At 37.4% G+C, this 21,997-nt stretch overlaps 1 protein-coding gene across 5 annotated transcripts in view; it reads right to left on the reverse strand.

Moving 5' to 3' along the window:
- fam135a (family with sequence similarity 135 member A) overlaps positions 1-21,997 on the reverse strand; it is a 69,646-nt gene that overhangs the window by 25,165 nt on the left and 22,484 nt on the right. For 3 of the 5 annotated variants that reach the window (XM_003215499.4, XM_008118876.3, XM_062982038.1), the window contains exons 2-9: positions 19,975-20,060; positions 18,801-18,925; positions 10,530-10,609; positions 9,629-9,768; positions 6,300-6,370; positions 5,607-5,780; positions 2,865-2,991; positions 1,893-2,046 (exon numbers count right to left, since the gene is read on the reverse strand). In XM_003215499.4, the coding sequence (XP_003215547.2) occupies positions 1,893-2,046; positions 2,865-2,991; positions 5,607-5,780; positions 6,300-6,370; positions 9,629-9,768; positions 10,530-10,609; positions 18,801-18,877 (823 nt within the window). In that variant the 5' untranslated portion in view covers positions 18,878-18,925; positions 19,975-20,060. Of the gene's footprint in view, positions 1-1,892; positions 2,047-2,864; positions 2,992-5,606; positions 5,781-6,299; positions 6,371-7,342; positions 7,595-9,628; positions 9,769-10,529; positions 10,610-15,055; positions 15,660-18,800; positions 18,926-19,974; positions 20,061-21,997 lie in introns of those variants that run through there. The other 2 variants (XM_062982047.1, XM_062982054.1) reach the window with 2 other exon arrangements.

Below are 21,997 nucleotides of genomic sequence, written 5' to 3' on the forward strand. Positions count from 1 at the left end.
CAGGATATATTTACAAGTGAATTTTTTCCCATTAACTGAATTGGGGGGGGGGGGGCATTATCCCATCTGAATCACAGACCTCCGTGCAACCCTAAAGCCACTCTAGGGGGCTGGGACCCCCATCTCTCAGCCACTTTCTGAGATGTGAGGAGGGATGGAGAAGGGAAAGTAAGTTTTTGTATACCACTGCTGACAGTCTTATGCTACATTTACACAGCAGAATTAATGCAGTTTCACACCACTTTAACTGCCATGGCTCAATGCTATGGAATCCTGGGAGATGTAGTTTTACAAGCCTTCTCTGCCCAAGAGTGCTAGTGCCTCACCAAACTACAACTCCTGGAACACAGAGCTATGGTGGTTAAAGTGATGTGAAACTGCATTAATTCTACAGTATAGATGGAGTCTTAATCAGCACTACAAAAAAAAATCAAAATCTAGATACATCAGTCCAAGGGTTCTGAATGCAAGGTTGTATTCCAGAAGATAGATAGAAATCAGGTTTAATATGCAAGGGTCAAAAGAGCACACCCAGCAATGTGGCATCACATGCATTACAAAGATGCACAATTCGATATAAACTTGAGGCCCATTGTTTCTAACCATTAGTTATGCTGTCTAGGGTAGATGACAGCGGCAGTCCATTATATGGAAGCAGCAATGTTATGGTTTGCATACTAAGCACTGCATGTGTAGCATCGTTTATGCTGTCTGTGTAAAGCGTTTATTAGAGAAAACTACTTTTCAGATGTAATAAACCAAGGTATAGACACTGGCTGTTTGTATGCTGTAGTAAGCAAGGTTTCTGAGGAATCTTGGCTTACTATGAACAAATATTATGCTTCTTCATGCAGATGATATATATGTGCTTCACTCTTTCCACTGGCATAACCAGCTTAACTAATCAGGATTTGAAAACTAATCTAGGATTACAATCTAGGCTTTGCATTTAGTTTATGATTGGCCTGTTCAGAATAAGAAGTCAACAGCCTTCTGATGGCATTATAGATTTATTATTCTTATTAATGTTCATGACATAGGTCTAATCTAAAGCAACCACCTAGACACACATGAGATATCACGTTTCTATTTTGCTGCATGTTTCTCTAGTGGTATCCTGAACCAACCTATTTTTCACCATCTCCATATTTAAAAAGCAAAGTTTATTTAATCTTTTGAAGGTGAGGTGGGGATTAAAAAGCAAAAGGGACTATCATTAGTTCTGCTATGGAGGACTAACTGGTTTTGCTAATAATGGACAGAAAGATTTTTGTTTTTTGTTAAAATTGATGTCCCCAATGACTATTGCAGAAAAAATTCTAAGAAACTCTACAACTAAATAGGATCTCAAATGTGTGCCATATCTAATGAATGTATAGCTGAAGCTATAATATTTTGTTGGATCAACAGGACATACTATGTCACCACTTCCGTGATAATAAAAATTGAATAAATGTAGGGTTATCAGCTTTTAAACATGGAAATAATGGCCAGATTTTAAAGTATTTTATGTTGCACATCTTAACCTTTAGATTCACCCCAATGTCTTTCAACAGAGTTGATAGGACAACGTTTTATAGATGAGAGCTGCTATATGATAAATATGACATACATTTACAACTGTCCTTTTCAACATCTGAGCTTTAAATCCTAGTCTCAATCACACAAATTGTGTATCCAAGTTTTTTTTAAAAAAAGAAGAGTGGACAAAGGAGGTAAATCCAAGTCAAGAAATACAAGGGGAAAAGGACTGTCTACTTTTGTGGGTAGTGTTTTATGCTGTGTTAACGTAACAGAGATATACCTAATAGTTAAGAAATGCCTTAGAGAAAGAGTAATTTTAAAGGAGTCACCAAGAGACAAAAGCAAAAGAAAGTGTTCATTTCACATACCTGCATCTAACTTCAGAGATAAAGGCAGCTCTTTTGATAAAGTAGAGAAATAGCTGTGTAATCCTTTGAACGCAAGCAGCAAACTGGCACAAAGTGTTTGGTGGAGATTGTAAGCGTGATTCAAAAAAGGTTCTGCTATTATAAAGCTGCTGCCCTGAAAACAATTTGTACAGTTATGACGTCAGCAGTAGTAGCTACAACAAATTCCATTAAAAGTGAACGTCAGAACCTCAAGTTAACATAAATGGTGATCCATGGCCATACACAGCTTCAGTTACCCCATAAAATCCCTCGCAAATTTAGGAGGGTCTCCAGAGCTGCAACCATAAAGTACTGTGGGGTGTGCGTGTGTGTGCGATAACATTCTATATGCAAGCTGGACTTCGTTATGGACCAAAATTGGCAGCAATTTCACATACACTTTCTCAGTATTGAGTTTTTTCACTGAATGTAAGACTTCTGAGAAAAGTTACTTGAATTTAACAAATTGTGGGTGCTACACACAACAAAGTGTGCCTTAGGGCTGACATGCAGCCCAATTAGCCTCTTTCTGTGCTTCAGCTGTGTGCCCACCCAAACCTACAACAGCAACTGGTTTTTTTCAATGAAAATGCACAAAATTGTGAATTAAAACTTCATGAGACATTTAAAAAATGGCAGATTTAACAAGAAATGCTGCCCAGGCCTTTCCAAATTCCACAAGCTACCAAATTGCAAGTAAATTTACTGTCATGTCCTGTTATCGTTTTCAATTAATGAAGGGGCAGTGTTGCCTACCATAGGTCTACTAAGTCAAAAATGGATCAGAAATATTCCCATTCTCACTACTTTAACAAGATCATCTGTTAAACAAAGAATTTGTTCTGTGTGATTGCACTGCAATTTTTTTTTGCATCTCATATAACAGTGCTGAAGATTTATTCCTTCCAGCCTACTCAAAATATTAAAAAGACAAAATGATTACAATCTTACATCAGTTGATAATTGTTTGGAGTAACTGTTGCCAAAGACAACACTTTCAAGAGAAGGAATCACAGAATCCCTATTTTGTGCTGGTGCATTTCTGTTTAGCCACGTATTCTTGATTGGGCGAGGAAAGCTGTAAACAAATGAGAACGAAGTTAAAGCTTTGGAACAGAAATAAAAGGAGAATTCCAGATATAAAGGTAAGAAACCAAACAGTACATCATTAAATATTAATCTCAGCTCTCTGTTTTGTGGATTTTGTACCCAGGGATACAGTCAATCTGAACTTCTAAATTTCTGACAAGCAATATGGACTTTAGATGGATAAACTGGTGTCTGGAATCTGAATAGATGGGCAACTAGTTTTGAGCAGCAAATGCAACTTTGTGCTAGGACTTTTCAAGGCAGTAACTCCCCATGCCGAGACATTTTTTGAAATTAATAGAGCTTTCCAAAAGCATTTGGTGAAATGTCAAGGTATGGGTACCAGCCAGTCTATGGTTTATACCAAGTAAGTGTAAGTGAAAAGGAAACTCCATTCACATAAATGAACTCTACCAAATTCTCCCGATTTGCTCTTCCTGTTGTATTCCACTAAACCCCATTCCGGAAAATCTCTTATTTCTCAGAAGAGTGGAAAGAGCCATGGAAGATATGTTGCTTTAATGAAATTCCACTTATTGTCCTCTGCTCCAACTCCAATTTTTTTTCCTGGCATTTAGACATCTCACTAGTACTTCTTTAAATATCAGCCATTACTTTATCTTTTATAGATTACAGAATTTTAAACACTCTACTATTTATGTTGGTGTTGTTCTAATACAGTCTAAGCAACTGGCTCCCTTGGAAAAAGTTTGTTACTCAACAAAATAGTAATATCCCTTCAATGGAACTGGTAAAAAAAATTCACAATAAAAACACTCTAACATCTAAATCTGATGAAATACTATGGTACTTAATACATATAAATAAAATAGAATGATTGTAGTTTATAGATGTAAAGTGTATACCTTTTAAACAGTGTAGTAGAAGGGACCAGTTTTAGAACATTCTAAGAGGTAGAGATGCAAATCAAGTAATGGAATCATGTCTCACTAGCATTCCAAAATTATGGAACACTTTCCCTCTGCTTTTATGTTGCAAAGTTAGGCTTTGAGTTATGCTTTATTAATACGAGAATTTACATAATCACAGACTATCTGAAAACTGCCAAATATAGTAAAGGTGTAGTGCACTCCCTTTGTCCTAAATTTGCTAGTTAAATTTTGCTGTTCCTGGGTGATAAAAGAGAATGGGTCAAATAGCTAGGACAGCAGTAGTCAGAGACAGCTATGGTCAGGTGTGTGAGAGAGTGTGCAAGAACATACAATTTGAGTACACATACAACTTATGACGATATATATATACAGTGTTCCCTCCCTACTTTGCGGTTCGCTTTTTGCCCCCTCACTGCTTTGCAGTTTTTTTTCCTGAGAGGTGCGCATACGCAGAAGGTGCCAGTTTCCCTTTTGCGCAGGCGCCCTCCCTTTCGGGGCCACTCTGGATGCCAACGAGAGGGAGGTGCATGCACAAAAGGGAAACTGGCAGGCGACAGAGAGGAAGAAGTGCAGAAAGAAGGCTTGCAAAAGGGAGAAAGGCCACCTAACTACTAATATAATGTGTAAATATTGAAATAAATATAGTGCCCCTACTTCACAGAATTTCACTTATTGCAGGTGGTCCTGGAATGTAAACTCCAGAATAAGTGAGGGAACACTGTGTATGTGTGTGTGTGTATGTATGTATGTGTGTGTGTGTGTGTATATATATATACTAGCTGTGCCCGGCCACGCGTTGCTGTGGCGAAGTATGGTGGTATGGGAAATAAAGTATTGAGGAATTGGTGGTAGTTAAGGTAAAGGGTCCCCTGAGCTGAGTGGGTTGCTAGGAGACCAAGTGAGCGGAGCTTAGCCTTCTAACTGGCAGCAATTGGATAAAAACAATTATTCTTCTCCCTCTAATTAGGACTTTATTTTTCTTTTCTTTTTGTTGTATCAACCTAGAGGCATGGATGAGGGGTTGTGCTGTCAATTTCCAAGGTTGTGGGGTGTTTACTTTTGTTGTTTTGTCCGCTGCCGTGATGCCATCACTCTTTTATATATATAGATATATGTATGAGATATTTATTTGCACCATCTCCCTTTATTGCTGTTATGCTCTATTCCAATAGCCTAACCATATACTTGCACGTGAATCCCTCCATTTATTTGAAAGGTTAGAGACCAGAGTACTGTCAAAAATCAGAAATCATTGAAATATGCAACTTTTTTTGGGCGGCTAAACTTGAACTGTGTTCTTTTGCTGGACTTGAACAGGTGGCAGCGAAGCACTTTTTGGCTCATTTACCACGCATTCTAGCCTAAATGAACAAGGCAACCTGTTCTTCACCAAAGGCCAGCCAAAATGAACAAGGCAACCTTTCCGCATAAAAATATATTACTGTTATGTGCTGTCGAGTCAACTTCAATTACCAGTAACTTAATGAAAAAGAAACTGCCAAAGGATCCTACTAATAATGTCCCTGCTCAATTCTTGCAAACTCTGGCTGTATGTAGACATAGTCATTTCAAGACTGCCGCTATAAAATACAATTCAAGTATTCCTATTGTAACTAAATAACTATTGTTTAAAGATGAATCAAACAAGTAGTAAAAATGAATTACACTTCATCATGTTACTAATTCTAGGAAAATAGTGCAAAACAATTACCTTATCAATGGCTGGTGAAGAGCAACTAAGGATGCATGGATTATAACAGAAACGACAGAGAGGTGAAAGTAATCAAACATGACATTGACATAGTGATGAAGGCCTCGTTGTAAGGTAAAGTGCAATTTTAGTGTTCGGCTGCTAATTAGCTGCAGTGTGTTCAGATCCTCTGGCCTAAAAGAACAAGAGTACCATTACAAAAGCAATTTTGAAAGTACAATACTATAATTTTGAAAGTACAATACCACAAATTAAGAATGCTTAAACATAAACCACTGCTTTTACACTGTGCAGTTACTTATATGTATGGAACATACTCATCCCAAATTAATAATCTGTTTAATGCACAGAGCTCTGAAAAAAATAGTGGAGTTCCAGCCACTGAAAACATTTGGAATCTCCTATAGGTATGCAAAACATGTGTTTATGTCAGTGAAATCAACTGCATGTATATACATAGAAGTGTCCTGAGTGTGAAGAAACAAGGAGTTCAAAAATACTCACAGACTTTCCCACTTAGGGGGCAACACTATAGGACAATGGGGTTCAGTATGTAGTACTCTCCACTTACACCCAAACAAACAAGAAATTCCTTGCAACAACTGGCACACACAGAACCCTGAATGAAAAACGTCCTTTTTGAAGAAAGTCTACAATATTCAACAATAAAACAGGATTTAATTTTGAACTTACGAATAATCTGTATCTGTAAAGTGTAGATCTAAAGAGAGCAGGAAACTCATTTCATTAAGAGATTCTTCAATCTAGGAAACAGATTGAAAAAAAAAGCTTTATTTAAAATAAAAACCCATAGTTTTATTGTACAATCTTATCTTTGACTTATTTACAAACGTAAAGCTTGTATACTGCTCTTCATTTCTGCTCCATGCTTCAACTGTTCACAATAGCTTGAAATACAGTAATAAGAAAGGCTATGATAAAAAAGAACAAAATAACAGACACAGCAATAAATAGCAATATTATATCATGACCCCTAGTAGAATACAAAATATATGTAAATATAAAAGAATCCTGTATTTTATTTGTGATACAACCTGCATTGGTACCTATTTTTGTTTGCAGATCCTGTCACAAAGGGCTTATATTAAATGCTGTGCTCCTACCTCTGATGGATTGGGATAAGATCATTCTTAATCTCATTCCATCAGTAAATTGTGAGCTAAAAAACACACATGGTTTTGGGTCACTGCTTGTTAAACTATGGATCCCAACCCCAAATGGAGTCCCCTTAGATCAATGTTGGAGTCACGAAAAAATTGGCAAAAGTGAAAGTTTTCTGATGCCACTTAGACATTTACACAAATCTGTTAGCAAAAATGTGTGGTGTTTATGCTGGACTGCAGAGATTGCTTCACCTGTACTTCATAAAAAAGAAAATTAACCTGTTTACCAAGCCTTGCAGATTTGTTATCAGTAAATTTTTGATTTTCATACCTATTTTAGAGACCTATATCCTGGGATCATGTAAATATTTTTTGGGAGGAAAGCGATCATGGTAGAAAAAGTTTAAGAAGACTTGGGTTAATGCAAGGACTCAGCTTTTCACTGGCAATAGATATGTGTGACAGACCACCACTAGCTAAGGAGGGAATAATTAACTGAATTTGGGGCAGAAAATGTAAGTTAGCCAAAACCTTGTACCAATTAGGGAAATGCAATTTATAACAATGGCCCAAAAACACATTTATAGAAGTTATACAGCTATTTACACTTACAGTGGAATCAGTGAAAGGTTGACAAATAGCTGCTTTAAATTTCTTCCTCTTCACTGAGAATGAGCAGAATTCAAACCAACTCTGCAACAAATTATAGCACATGCCCCAAAGCATAGAAGTGTCAGTCAGGGAAGACCAATCTCATAAAACTAAGATGCAAGCTGTAGGGCTATGTTGTGATGTTCCTATGACTAGCTTAAAGGAGGAACCTTTCTCACACAGCAAATCTATTAATATAGGGGCACTCTGGACAAATGTTCAACAGTCAATAGCCAAAGAGAACAAAAATAAACAAAAGACAAATAATTAAATCCTGTTGCTTCAGGATCCAGCTATAAGCAATTACCATTACAAAACAATGTTTAGGAGGAGGACATGTGTACTTCTTCCCCACACAGAAATAAACATGTATTTCCTAAAACTTCCAGGCAAAGAGGTATATATGCAGAGCTCTTGAATTTCATCCATCATTCTGTTGTAATTAAGATCCACGGTGTGTTGGCTAAGCAACCTTCCTCTATTCAGGATACAACACTCATGTCTCCCACACAAGATTAAATGAATAGTTTAAAGGAAGTCTTAATAATTATAATAATAATAAATTTTATTTATAGACTGCCCTATCTCCCCGAAGGGATTCAGGGCAGTTTCCAAACGTATGGCAACCATTCAATGCCCCCCAAAAATAAAAAGTTGATATCAAAACAAAGTATATTAGACAATATAAACAACTTAACTGTAAATTAATAAACAAAATGACGACCAATACAATAAGACTAAAAATGAAAAAGAAATAAAAAATGAAATAAATCAACATAAAATGCAAAACCCTAATAAAACACATTAAAATAATTTATATATAAAACTGAGTACACTGAAACTCCACCTGCTTATAAACTCCCAAATTCAGGGAGGTTCACCTCATATAGTAGTCAAAGTAAAGTAGAATTAAGCCACTGATATTGTTTGGTGAACACCTGCTGCTATTGCTATTGCTTCTGTGTAGACCTGATGGTACAGAATCACTTAACATCTCAGTGGAATCCAAACCCTTCTTTTTGGAAATCATATTCAACATGTTTGGGACAAGTTTGATGTGTAGAATGCTATTGACTGTTCCTAGGAGAGTGTGTGTGGTATAAGTACACATCTGTGTGTATACTGGGTGGACTAGGATCACTGCGTTGGAAGAAACCCTATTGTTTGGTTGCTAGATGTTGTCTTTCCTCACACAGGCAACATGAAAATAGTATTCATGTGCAATTCTGCTGCTAGCAGGGATGCTCTGGGAGTGTCTGTCAGTGTTGCCATACCATGATTTTCAAATCTAGAGGGTATTTCAAAAAGATGGACCACATTTAAAATCACTATATCTCTGCAACCATGAACCGCCCATGAAGAAAATTCTTGCCACATGAAAAGGTGGGGCATGGAGTTTCAAATGATTCCCGCTAGATGCCTCTCCTAGCACGCAAACAGCCCCTAGCTTCAGTCTTTTGCAAGATGGTGACCCCACAACATAATGCCCAAGGATATATTTTCCACATGGGGACATTTTTTAAAAAATTGTTTCTGTTTCAAAATGGCTAATAAAATTAGTTAATTTGATAATTCATTAAACTGTAACTTTTTGTACAATTGTAACATGTTGCCATCATGAAATATACTGCTTTAAAATTGGGTCCATCATTTTGAAACACTCTGTATTATAAGGCTGCAAACCATGTTTGGGGAAGAGGACAAGATTATAACTATGTCATGCTTGCTCTACTAATAGTAACCTCAGTGGCCATCTGTAGAGCTAAAAAAGTGGACTACTGACAATGTTTAAGTACATTAACAGTTAAGTACATGTCTTCTCTATAAAATTATATGTTCTCACTCTATCGCTGTATACCTTACCTAAAACTTTAATAAAAATCTATTGAAAAACAGTACATGGAGCCCCCGTGGTGAAATGGGTTAAACTCTTGTGACGGCAGGACTGCTGACCAAAAGGTCAGTGGTTCGAATCCAGGAAGCGGGGTGAATTTCCGTCTGCCAGCTCCAGCTTCATAGAATCATAGAATAGTAGAGTTGGAAGAGACCTCATGGGCCATCCAGTCAACCCCCTGCCAAGAAGCAGGGGACATGAGAGAAGCCTCCCACTGGATGGCAAAACATCCAGTCAACCTCTGGGCAAAGTCCTTGCAGACGGCCAATTATCTCATACCAAAAGTGACTTGCAGTTTCTCAAGTTGCTCCTGACACGTAAAAAAAGTTAAGTACATGCAAACAGAATATTACCTTCCTTTCATCCAGCAGCATTTTAACTTTGAAGATCATAACATCATTCACAGACACCTCCTCATTTTTATAAAGAATCTGAAAGGTTTTACTACAGACGACATTGTCATGGACTGCCGCTGGAAAGGCAAGATCTGCGCCTGAAAATATAATATGTTTAAAAGGTACTCAAGATTCAAATGTCAAGATTCTGACTCTTCTTACAAAGTGGTAACTGATATTTTGAACAAATTAATATTTATAATAAATAGTTTTGTCAATCAAACAATTTAAGCTTATTGCTGACCAATAATGTTAAGTTTTTAAATTAAGGTTTTGGTTAAGTTCACAGAAAGCAGCAGCATTAATAAACCTAATCCAAATCCTAGTGCAAATTTCCAAGAAAGACATAAAATCAGTTGCATCACTTGCAAACAAACTGTAGGGTTAATAAGAAAGCAGAAAATGCAGCAAATTTTAAAATACTCATATGGCATCTAGCAAGTTTTTCCCTACTTTTCCTAAAAGAGTCACTATATATTAAGTAAAGCTTTAAACTGCTTGTTAAATCCAGCAATTTTAGTTTTTTATTTCAGTATTAAAGCTATGACTGCTCTAAAGACTGTGATTTATGTCGAGATCTGATTCATATTTTGTGTGATGCACAAAAAAGAACTATTGGGAATACATGCATGTATGCCTAAATTTACACTCAGTGACATATTAAAACTGTTTTTTTACTTGTAAATGTTTACTTTTCTAGGAGACTTTTGGGAAAAATGCAATTATGATTAAATGTCTTTATTTATCCTGAGATCGGTTTACAAAAAACATCTCAGATGCCTGCTTAAAAAACAAATATTTACTCAATTGACAGTGTTTCTACAATCATTATACAGTAATGAAAAATATTCACACTTACTGGCTGCATGTAACAAGCTTGCTTCAATTTTGTGTGGAACTCTTGGAGGAATTTTCATAGATACACGAATCTGGTAAAAGCTACAGGAGAAAAAATCTTTTATGGAGTACAACTGTTTTATCATGCCATTTTATTTATGTAAAAATTACCCTATTTTTTTCACTAAATATGGTTTTCATGATAACTCACAGAATCCTCAAAGAAGCCATTACAAAATCTCCAGCATATAACAACACAGATAGAAGTAGTTAAGATAATTCTGCACCAATAAACCACAGAAAGAAGAAGCAAAACAATATAGCACAAAAGATAAAGCCAATCAAATACTGATCTCTTTGAGTGCAGAGAGGGCAAAATGCAGCAACTAAGCTGTCAAATGGGGCAGGTTTAAGGAAGCATATAACTAACTGTCTTATTGAAAAGCTCCAGTAGCTGCTGATCTGTTTCTGGGAATAATTCAAATTTCGAATTGTTATCTCTAAAACCCTACACGGCTTGGTCAGGCTTAAAGCTTGCTCAGGCTCATAAAGAGAGATATGGTTTAGAATACATTATCTTGAAAGGTTGTATCTCCCTTTATGGAAGAGAGTTTTCTCTATACCTGCTCCCAATTTTTGCAATTCCCTTCCATAGGAGGCCCGGTTGGCCACTGATGGGCTTTCTACTGGAAGCAAAGACCTTTTTTATTTTGTTAGGCATTTGTTGTAGCAGATAGATCTTTTAATTTACATATGCAGGCTGTGATCCTATTTATTATACTTTAAGTGCTTTTTAACTTGCATTTTAAATAAACAAAGCTGGATTCATTGTGATTTAACTTTTCTACAGATGGTTTTTAGTTGTACGAATTCTAAATGGTTGTATTACCTTAAATTATGTCTTGGGTGAAGATGGAATACACTTTAAATAAAAAATAAATCCCTGCCATCATATGTTTGTATGCCACTTTCTCACAAGATTGTGCCCGAAGTAGCTCAGAATACATTAAGTACATAACAATGCAAACCTGTAAAATAGGATCAGTTACAGATATTTGAAATATCCATAAATAAGTATTTAACAAAAACTGTTAAAATAAAAATACGTATAGACTAAAACAATGGAAACCCATTAGCTTAACCTAACTATTGAGTTTAAATCAAGGAGAACAAGGTATGATACATTCATAAAAATAGACCATCTACAAAGCCATCTCCATTCCAGAAAGACAGCATGGAATTCTCCATAATTCCAGATCTAGGTTTTCAACTGGATCTTCTCTCTTGGGAAGGCAGAGAAAATCCTTCTTCAAACCCATCTCCACTCATGATTTTGCTGCTCTCCACCAAGCACCCACTCCAGCTTGGACTTCTTCAAGAAACATGCCTCATTAGGATCTGAACTGATAGGGTGGAGTAAGTAAAGTGAAAAAGCCTAGTTGCAAATTTTAGTCCATCTCCCCCAAACACCCTTGTCCTCAACACTGAACTTGAATTCTGCATATGTTCGTTCAGATATAGGTTCTGTTGATGTTTATGTTTAGAGATATGGGTACAAGATTGGAGCCTTAACCCAAACAGCCTTCTGTTGCAGTGCATCCTTTCATTCCACAGGGGATGTGCATCCCATCCTAAGGGAAGGATCAATACAGGCAGTCCCCAAGTTACAAACAAGATATAGGGAATACCTATATATATAAAAAAATAGAGAGAGAGAGAGAGAGAGAGAGAGAGAGAGAGAGAGAGAGAGAGAGAGAGAGAGAGCGCACTCTGGGTAAAATAGGGAAGAGTTAACACATTGTTATGTTTGTTTTGCTATCTGTACCCCTGTTTAGAAGATTCCACCTCACTTTCTGTCCCTGTGATAATTGGATTTTGAATAAAAACAAGGACTGGTGATAAAACTTCAGGGGAGAACACCTTTTCCCCATGATAACTTTCAGGACTGAATTTCCCTTCCTAGGGGTAGATTTCCTTTACTTCTCATTGTCTCATCCCTGTCTGTAACTATGCATCGTTTGTAAATCAAATTTTTGTACCTGCCTATACTGATATATTCTGTTCACCATCATGATATAACCCATCACTACAGGATGCATTCAAAAGTTTTACTGTGTGATCCTTCCATGGAAGACTCCTTCCATGATCACAACTCTCCTTTCCTGAACAAAATTAACTATTTAGAGCCAATACATCCAATTTATTTGTTAACATTCTAGTGCAATTGTAAAACTTCCATTACATTTTATGGGAGAAACAAAGGAAGTATTGCTGTATATCCTGTCCACTGCACTGTCACTTTCTGCCCCCAGATCAGCCCCCTCTGTAGCAGCTCAATTACTCTTTCAAATAATTTCTCCATATTAATGTTCCTCTGAATAATTAATAAAAATTATCTATGCTTCCACACATATTTTCATAAACATTTTGTTACTTTGATGCAACAAAACAACAAAGTTTGGCTAACAATGCTCCTGGTCAGTGTTCCAAGTTAATTTGCATATTCATTAGCATGGAGTTAACAAAATAATTATTCCCCCCCCCAGGTGGCGTAGCTGGTTAAACCGCTGAGGTGTTGAACTTGCTGTTCAGCTGTTCGAATCGGGGGATTGGGGTGAACTCTCGCTGTTACCCCAGCTTATGCCAACCTAGCAGTTTGAAAACATGCAAATACAGTAGAGTCTCACTTATCCAAGGTAAACGGGCCGGCAGAAGCTTGGATAAGCGAATATCTTGGATAATAAGGAGGGATTAAGGAAAAGCCTATTAAACATCAAATTAGGTTATGATTTTACAAATTAAGCACCAAAAACATCATGTTATACAACAAATTTGACAGAAAAAGTAGTTCAATATGCAGTAATATTATGTTGTAATTACTGTATTTATGAATTTAACACCAAAATATCACGATATATTGAAAACATTGACTACAAAAATGGCTTGGATAATCCAGAGGTTTGGATAAGCGAGGCTTGGATAAGTGAGACTCTACTGTATGAGTAGATCAATAGCTACCCCTCTGGTTGGCAGGTAATGGCACTCCATACAGTCATGCTGGCCACATGACCTTGGAGGCGTTTACAGACAATGCCGGCCCTTTGGCTGAGAAATGGAGATGAGCACCAAGCCCCAGAATCAGACATGACTAGACTTAATGACAGGGGAAAACTTTTAACTTTACCTTCATGCTTCCACACATATTTTCATAAACAAATCAACAAATCAACAAAGTTTGGCTAATAATGTTCCTGGTAAGTTAATTTGCATATTCATTAGCATGGAGTTAACCAAATAATTGTCTCTTTATATAATTTAATTAAGTGAGCCTACAAGCAATCATCTAAATTATGTTGTGGATGGAAATGCCTCATGTGTTTTTCAGTTTACTCATCACTAGTAATCCTAAATTCTGGATTAGCTCTCATGGTCATTTTAATCCGTGTATCACAACAATAAAAAACAGGTTGATTTTTGGTACACAATGAAGATATCTACCTTATGACCGTTTTTAATATACAAACATTTATTTGCTAATCCTAATATGATAATCCAACAGAGGTCAACTAAGGATAAGTATGCCAACAAGTTAAAATTCAATTCCTGATCTCTGAAATAGCATCTAACTACAAAAGGTTGTAAAGCATATCAATATTGCATGTAGAAAATGTTTGTAAATGAGTAAAAACAACAATCTATTTTAAAGCAATGTAATTTGTTAGACAATGGAACTATCAATTTAATTAAGGTAATCAACTAACACTTCAATCCCAAAATAAAACAAACCTAGATTTAATCTCGGTATTTAAAAGTATAAAAGCATAGCAAAGCAAAGCAGGAAACACAAAAATTCCCAAGTCACAATTCATTTTTGGAAATTAACTTGAGTTTTCCTTGAAGTTTCTAGCCAAAAAGTACAATGGGCAATTTATGCTAGCTGTGTTATACTGATGCCCATTGTCAATAATAGTTTCCCAGTCACTATAATCTGACGATGCTTAGCTTTTAAAATTATACTGGTTTTGAGGTTTTTATTTTGTTTCATTATAATAAAATAATATTCTAGATTTCACAAATTAAAAGACACTAAAAGCATTCCTTTTTATTTAGAATAACAAATAATAGCTTGAATTTATTAAATGAGATTGCAAACTCAAGAGATAGTGGGATAATCCCACCAATTCTCAATTAAATGGTTCACTTGTTATTTCTCTCTCATTTACTATGCACGGAGCACAAAATGTAGCAGAAATTGATCATTAAAATTAGTACTGTCAGTTAAAACTGCGGGGTTTACAAGTTAAAATAGAAATGACCTTTGACTTCATCTGACTAGTTAGATGCCTCCAGTAGCTTAACAAGCTTTTTAGTCTCCTATCAGCATTTTACAGCTCATGAAGGAAAATGAAGATTAAAAATGTCAGGCATGGCATGGTACTGTAGTACATAATCAAAATATATCAGTAAAGCTCATGAGAGATTTCAATAGCTGCCAAGTCAACATTAACATGGTCAACTTTTAAAATCAAGTTAGAAAGGAACACTTACAGTCAAATAAGATGGCAATGGCCCAGTTCCAAAGTAATGATTTTACTTCAGTAAACCTTGTTTATTCAACTGGAAAGGCTTGTTTAAAAATGGGAACCAGGACTTGGACTGGAAGTTAAAATTGTGCCTGCAGGTTTCCCGCTATCCCTGTGTTACATCTTTGAAACAAGGCTTGTGCTTTGTTGACTTACAAATCTCCTGTCCCAGTTGATTTTAAAACTTGTGGTTGAATCTATATAAATAAAAATGTAATGTCCATTTGTGGGGACTTCATATCTCCTAAACTACTAAACAGATTGTAACAACACTTGGACACAACAACGTACAATATTAACTGACAAGTATTTTAAACTTATCAAAACACATAACAACACAGCAACGAGGAAGAGAAGAACAGAACCTTTTAAGAGATGTTACAGCGCATGCGCAAGAAAGAGGAATGGAAAGGACGATGACAAAAGTGAAGAGCAGTTCGGAGTCCCAGTTTTCGCGAGAAGAGGCAGAAGAGGAGGAAAGAGGAGAAGGGCCTCCTTCTCCTTCCGTTACTACTACTTCTTCTCCTCCTCCTTCTTCATCCTTATCCCCTTCCCCCCTCCTCCTCCCCTTTCTTCTTCTTCTCTTCCTTGGACCCTCCGAAGCTCAACAATCCCTCTCTGGACCCTCCAAAGTCTTAAATCTGGTTGAAGTTCTCAATGCTACCCAAGTCCGGATCTGTGGCTTTATTGTGTAAATACAACCAAGGCAGTGGAGAAGCGACTGGAGGGAAATGAAGCTTCGGGCTCAAGTTTGTGGTATGGAGCGACAGTCCAAGGTATGCCGCTGAATTCAATGTGAATTTGGATCTAATGCTTCGATTTGGATCAGCCACTTTTGATCCAGATCAAGGGGCTGAACTGTTCCTCCTTCCAATTACTTTGAGAGAGTGAGGTCCCTTCTTCACTCAAAAACTCTTTAAGGAGAGAGTACTCGTTTTTTTTACCTCTTTCCCCTTTCCTTCTCAGGCTCAGGAAAAAACCACAAGCAAAACATCTTTAAACAAGCCACAATAATAGAACTCGATTTTAAAGGATAATTTTTCTGCAACTTGCAAAGGAGAAGAAAATTTGAAAAGCAGCTGCACAAAGTGAGGAAAAATATGGTACTAGGAAAGGGCCACCAATCAGGAGTTCCTGAGCTTCCCATTGGCTCCCTCTGGAGCTGAATTTTAAGGCAGGAGACTACAATTCCCAGCATCACCCAGTTGCTCTGATGGATGGAGATTATGGGAATTGTAATGTTTTTAAAAACCAAGATTCAGAGATGGGAATGTTAATCAAAGGGCACTGAGCGACTGCCATACTATCTAGGGGATTATGGGATCTGTGATCCAAAATATCTCAAAGGTCCAGAGATGGGAATGTTGGTGAAAGGAAATGGTTTTCTGAGTATAGAGAGAATGCCCATATATTTATGCATTAAGTGTGAGCTCAACAGAAAAGAGGTTGTTGGTATTCTCTGCCAAATCTTGGAAAGTCACTTTGTGGTTGTTCTCTGCCTTCAAGTCATTTCAGACCATTGTTGTTGTTGTTATGTTTATTTATACCCTGATTTATCTCTCTCAAAGACAGAACTATAACTCTCCTTGGCAGATTGGCTTTAGAAAGGTGTTGCTTGAGGCTGAGAGAGTGTGATTTGCCACAATGTTATTCCATTGTGGTTTTGCCAGTCCCTTCCTCTGAAATAAAACCTACAGCTGATTCATTGGTAGTCTCCCATCCAAACACTTGTTGTGATGCTCATATTATGGCCGTTCCTGCATGACTGAGCAAAGCAAAAGCTCTGTATTTATTTACCTTCTTTTAAAGATTGCTGCTTTATTCAGTCATGTTGTTTGAATGTGGCTGCAGCTAAGCTGGAATTTGGCTCCTCTCCCTCTCCCAGTTTCACAAAAAAGTCAGATAAAGAAACTGCAGGACAAGCCCTGGATTGTTTGACTTCTTGGGTTGTATGTGTGCAAAACAAAATGAAGAAACACCTACACCTGCATTTGGGTAATACAATAAAAAAGCCAGAGGAAAACTCTGTGGTTTATTTGGCTATTTCTGCCGTAAATGGGAGTGATTAGTTGGTTCCCTGGCTCCTTTTTATTGCACAAGCTATTCTGATGTGTCATCATTCAGTAGTGTAATTACTGTATGGCTGATTCACAGTTCAAGCTTTGGTTTTTTTTTAAAGAAAAGGATTTCTCTGTACATCTGCACAGATTCTGAGGCATACAATATGATTCAGAATTCTAGGGCATAACCCCAAAAGTGTGCTTTTTCCAAGAAAATAAAAACACCATATTCAATATGGCAGGAAACAGAGGAGTAATATCAAAAGTGAACTTCACTGTAAGCAATAGAATAAAGATGAAGGCTATTTTTGTGTTAAGAATGACATTTTATAATAAATGAATATGGACAGTGTGGGTACAAAATAAGTATACAAGGACAATAAATTAAACAAAATTTGATCTTCTTCTGAAATCTCTCCTCAGTATAACAACGATGAAAGACTGACTGATTGATATTTTTGAAAATTGAAAATAGATGTTTTATGGTTCCACAAATAGAATGCTCAGAAAGAGAAATTTAAGGTGCAGCCTGATTCAATCTTACTGGGATTTTGATAGGGTCTTACTTTTGAGGAGGTAATGTACAGGAGTACAACTTAAAGCTGACACACACTTACTTGTTCATAAGCCTTATTCAATGGGAATTATTTTTGTGAATTCATGTGCAGGACAGTACTGAAGCATTCCTATGGGTCAACCTAAATCACTTAGATCACAAAATTAAACAAGGCCTACTCTTTATAGACTGACAAAGCAGAACAATGTTTTGAGTAATAACTATTACATTCAATACTCATACTCAAGTCTCAGAACTACTACACTCAATACTCAAATCTCATACTTTCACACCATGAGATTATGGTCCATAGACAAACCTTCCTGAATTATAGTATCTTATACAAAAAGTTAGACTAGAAAAACTGAAAGCCAACAATTCCCTAGTAGATATGTTCTTAACATTTGGCAACCAAGAAAAATAGGCTGAGCAGCTTGTCTGGAGTATGCATGCACTTGAGCACCAAATAACCTAAATATACAATTCTTTTAATTTCCCCCCAGGCCCTTCAGAACATTATGAATTCAACCAAATTGCATCCTCCAATAAGTTCTTTAAAGCCACTGCAACACCCAGTTTTCCATAAACCAGTTGTTGAAGCTTCTATGACCCTATCTTAGTACTTCGAACACTAAAATTCTGACCCTGGGTGAGGGAACAGTGATGAATCAGAGGACTTGCATCCATGTCTTTCTACCAAGCCTTAGCTCTGTTTGAACTCTGTTCATGGGTGGTCCTACTCCAAAATCTGTTATAGTATAGAATTATGATTGACCACACACCAGCCTTAAATTAAAATGCCTGCAGAATAAACATAGAAATGCCATGTATTAATAAATATTATTCCTTTAAAAAAAGGTTCTGGTCCTTTCCTGCCCTATTCTCACCTCTTCCGTTGCATGTAGAAGATATTTAAACCTACTTTGGATCACTCTCCATAGGATCATGTATAATATTAAGCAAAAATAACTTCTACAACAGTGCTTCTCACTTGCTTTATGGCTTTCAATCATCTATTCATCTTCTCTGTAAAAGTACTTTAGCAGTAATACCACTATGGAAGACTTTAATGTGCATGAAAATATGTTACTTACCCTCTTTGAAACAAATCCACATTGTAAAATTTATGGAGCTCCACCGAGAATTCTACCATTGCTTGTACTTCACTCATTTTTATGTAGATGCAGAAGCTGAAGAACGATTGCCAGTACCTTATTTACTAGGGAGAAAGATAAGACACTTGAACTGTACTCACACCAGACATGAGCCATTTAGAACTATGATACTCTTTGCATTTATAGCCTTAATGAATGACCCTTGGGAATTTCATATCTTTCTCTGTTTTAAGCTTCATATCCACTGCCAGAATAATGGTAAGTTTATCAGTGTAGTTCAGTTAACAACAAACAGGGAAAAATAATTCTGCTCATTTATGGTGGTAGTCCTGATCACACCCACTAGGACGTAAGTGCCACTTAATTCAGTGGGTGTACCTAAAAATAAAACATGTTTAGGATTTGTGTGCAAGCGAGTGTTTTATTGTTGAATTACTCTTAGAACAGCAAAGCACTACATATAAAGATTTAGCAATGCAGGGAGAAACAAAATTGCCTTCCATTTTTCTTCCAGCAACAAACTCACAAACATTTAATTCTAACCACATGGAAAATATGCTTTCTCAGCCTAGCTATCTTCGGATTTAATGCCAAACAACAGTTTCACACATAGGAGTAGAACTTTTTACCCTTCCATTGATTTAATGTACAACTCCTATGACAGTGGTCGACACACATTTGGGGTAAGAAACTATCCAATGCAATTTTCTGAATCAGGGCACCAAATAACTCCAAGAACGGGTTAAAAACAAACACAAAGAAGGGGGGGGGGTTATGTGATACCTCATCTTTGGTGATGTTGAGTTGGGAGGAGGGAAACTATAGCTCAAAATAGTAGGAGAATCAAAAGCTCATCTTAATTTATCATTATATTCATGTTCAATTCACTCACTACTCTATCTGCTTTTTTCTTCCAGTGCAGTACTGAAGTCTTAGTTTTTTTTACAATGATTTCATTCATTTCATGTAACACAAACACCTTGCATTAAGACTGAAAATTTTATCTTTAATAGTCTCCCCATTAAGCAGGTAAAATATAAATATTCTATTCACGCTGATACAATATAATATTGATAATGTCAAAGGGATAACAGAGACATATTAGTGGGCTAAAAGTTATATTACAGTATTAAAATAATGTTGTTGTTTTTACCTCTAGTAATAAATAATCCATTTTAATACAGGTAATAAGCAGTCTTCCATTTCTCCATTTCCGTAGTCAAAAGCATGCTGCTTGCTCTGTAAGAAAAAGACCTGAAATTATTGTACATCTGCATGCAAACAAACCACCCACATAGTTGTGTTCTAATTTTTCTGGTTTTCTTATATGAGTTTAAAAAACAACAACACTACTTTAGCTTGAAAGTCAATTCCCATAATTGCTAAATGAAACACATCAAAGTTTGTATAGCATTAGAGATGCATGAAAGAGAAAATGGGCAAATTTGCACTGACCACTTAATGTGGATTGAAGATTGCTTGTGAGTATGATGTTTAAATGGTGCACCACACAAACACAAGCAGGAACATGCTTGCGTTTCCAGAATAAGATAAGTCAGGGGATACTCCAAAATGGAGCCCCGATGCGCATCAGTGTACTTCAGTGGAACTACATAGCAAGATAAAACCAATCAAGAAAAGTGATCCACACAAATAGATTATGGTGGGAGGAAGGCGAAAAAACACCGATTCCTTCATGGCGGTGAAGCAGCAGATATTGCACATCCTGGAACCGTGTCAAAGACATCTTTTTTGATGCATATAGGCACCACCCAAGCCTTGACTCAACTCTCCTACTCCATGTGTAATCAGTCTATGATGAAATTGCTTCTCCTCTGCAGGTTTCATCCCACCATATGTGTTCAGTATAGATGTGCTCAAAGACTCAGGGAATTGGAAAATATGGTTTTATTTTTGTAATCTGCCCAATGTGTTTTGATTCAGTAATAATTAATAGCTTTCTTCAGGGGTGGTTAAAAATATAAGAACAATACATAAACAACAAAAAATTATTACAGGAGGCAAGTTACAAAATTAATTTTGTGTACATCCGTGGTTCCCAAACTTACTTGGCCTACCGCCCCCTTTCCAGAAAAAAATATGACTCAGCACCCCCGGGAAGGAGGGCATGGCTCAGAGGGGTGGTCATGGCTCCTGCTCAAGAGGGCGGGGCTGAGCCTCTCCCCTAGTCCAAGATGCAGGGCTGCGAGGGGAGGTGGGCAGGGCCACAAATGGGCGGCCAGGACTGGGATGGGTGGAGTTACGAGCTCTGAGGCAGGGCTGAGCATCTATTCCTGTCCTGCAGTGCCTGCCAGGTCACAGGAGGTGGGGCTAGAGGAGGGGGCGGGACCTCTTCCCAAGTGCCTGACGGGGCTGGACCTCTATACCCCGCCCCTGTGTTCTAACAAGCACCTCAGGGGAGGTATACAGAGGCTCAGCCCTGTCTCGTGCTCTTGGGAAGAGGCCCAGCCCCACTCCTAGCCCTGCCCTTTAGTCCTAAAAGGCCTCTCAGGAGAGGTATAGAGGCTCAGCCCTGTCTCGGGCTCTTGGAAGGAGGCCCCACCCTCTTCCCTAGCTCCGCCCTCTGTGTCCCAACAAGCGCCTCAGGAGAGGTATAGAATTCTCAGCCCTGTCTTGGGCTCTTGGGAAGAAGCCATGCCTACTCCTCTAGCTCCATCCCCTTTGTGTCCTAACAGGCGCCTTGGGTGATCAGCCCTGTCTCCGGCACTTGGGAAGAGGCCCCGCCCGTGTCCTAATAGGTGCCATCACCGCCCCCCTGGATTGCTCCAGTGCCCACCGGGGGGTGGTAGCGCCCACTTTGGGAATCACTGGTGTACATATATCTTGCATCACAATGCATGTCAAATGTCTCAATTTTAAAAATGCCTGCTAACCCAAATACACTATTACACATATTACTTGGTGAAAGTGTAAAACCTCCTGCAGGGATACTCAATTCCTGCAAACCAGTTTTGAAGTTGGCTGACTGAATGAGTCATTTACCCTGCATTTGGCATTTTAATTGGCATGAAGGCTAAACATAATTTGCACTAGCCATCTTTCAGTATTATACCGAAAAAGCACCTCCAGCATAAACACCATATTAAATGAACCATAAGCATAACGTTCCATTGTAGATTTCATTTTATACCGGTGTCCTACAGAAATCATATAAC

This window comes from Anolis carolinensis, chromosome 1 (assembly GCF_035594765.1).
Source record: "Anolis carolinensis isolate JA03-04 chromosome 1, rAnoCar3.1.pri, whole genome shotgun sequence".
NCBI classification, from domain to species: Eukaryota; Metazoa; Chordata; class Lepidosauria; order Squamata; family Dactyloidae; genus Anolis; species Anolis carolinensis.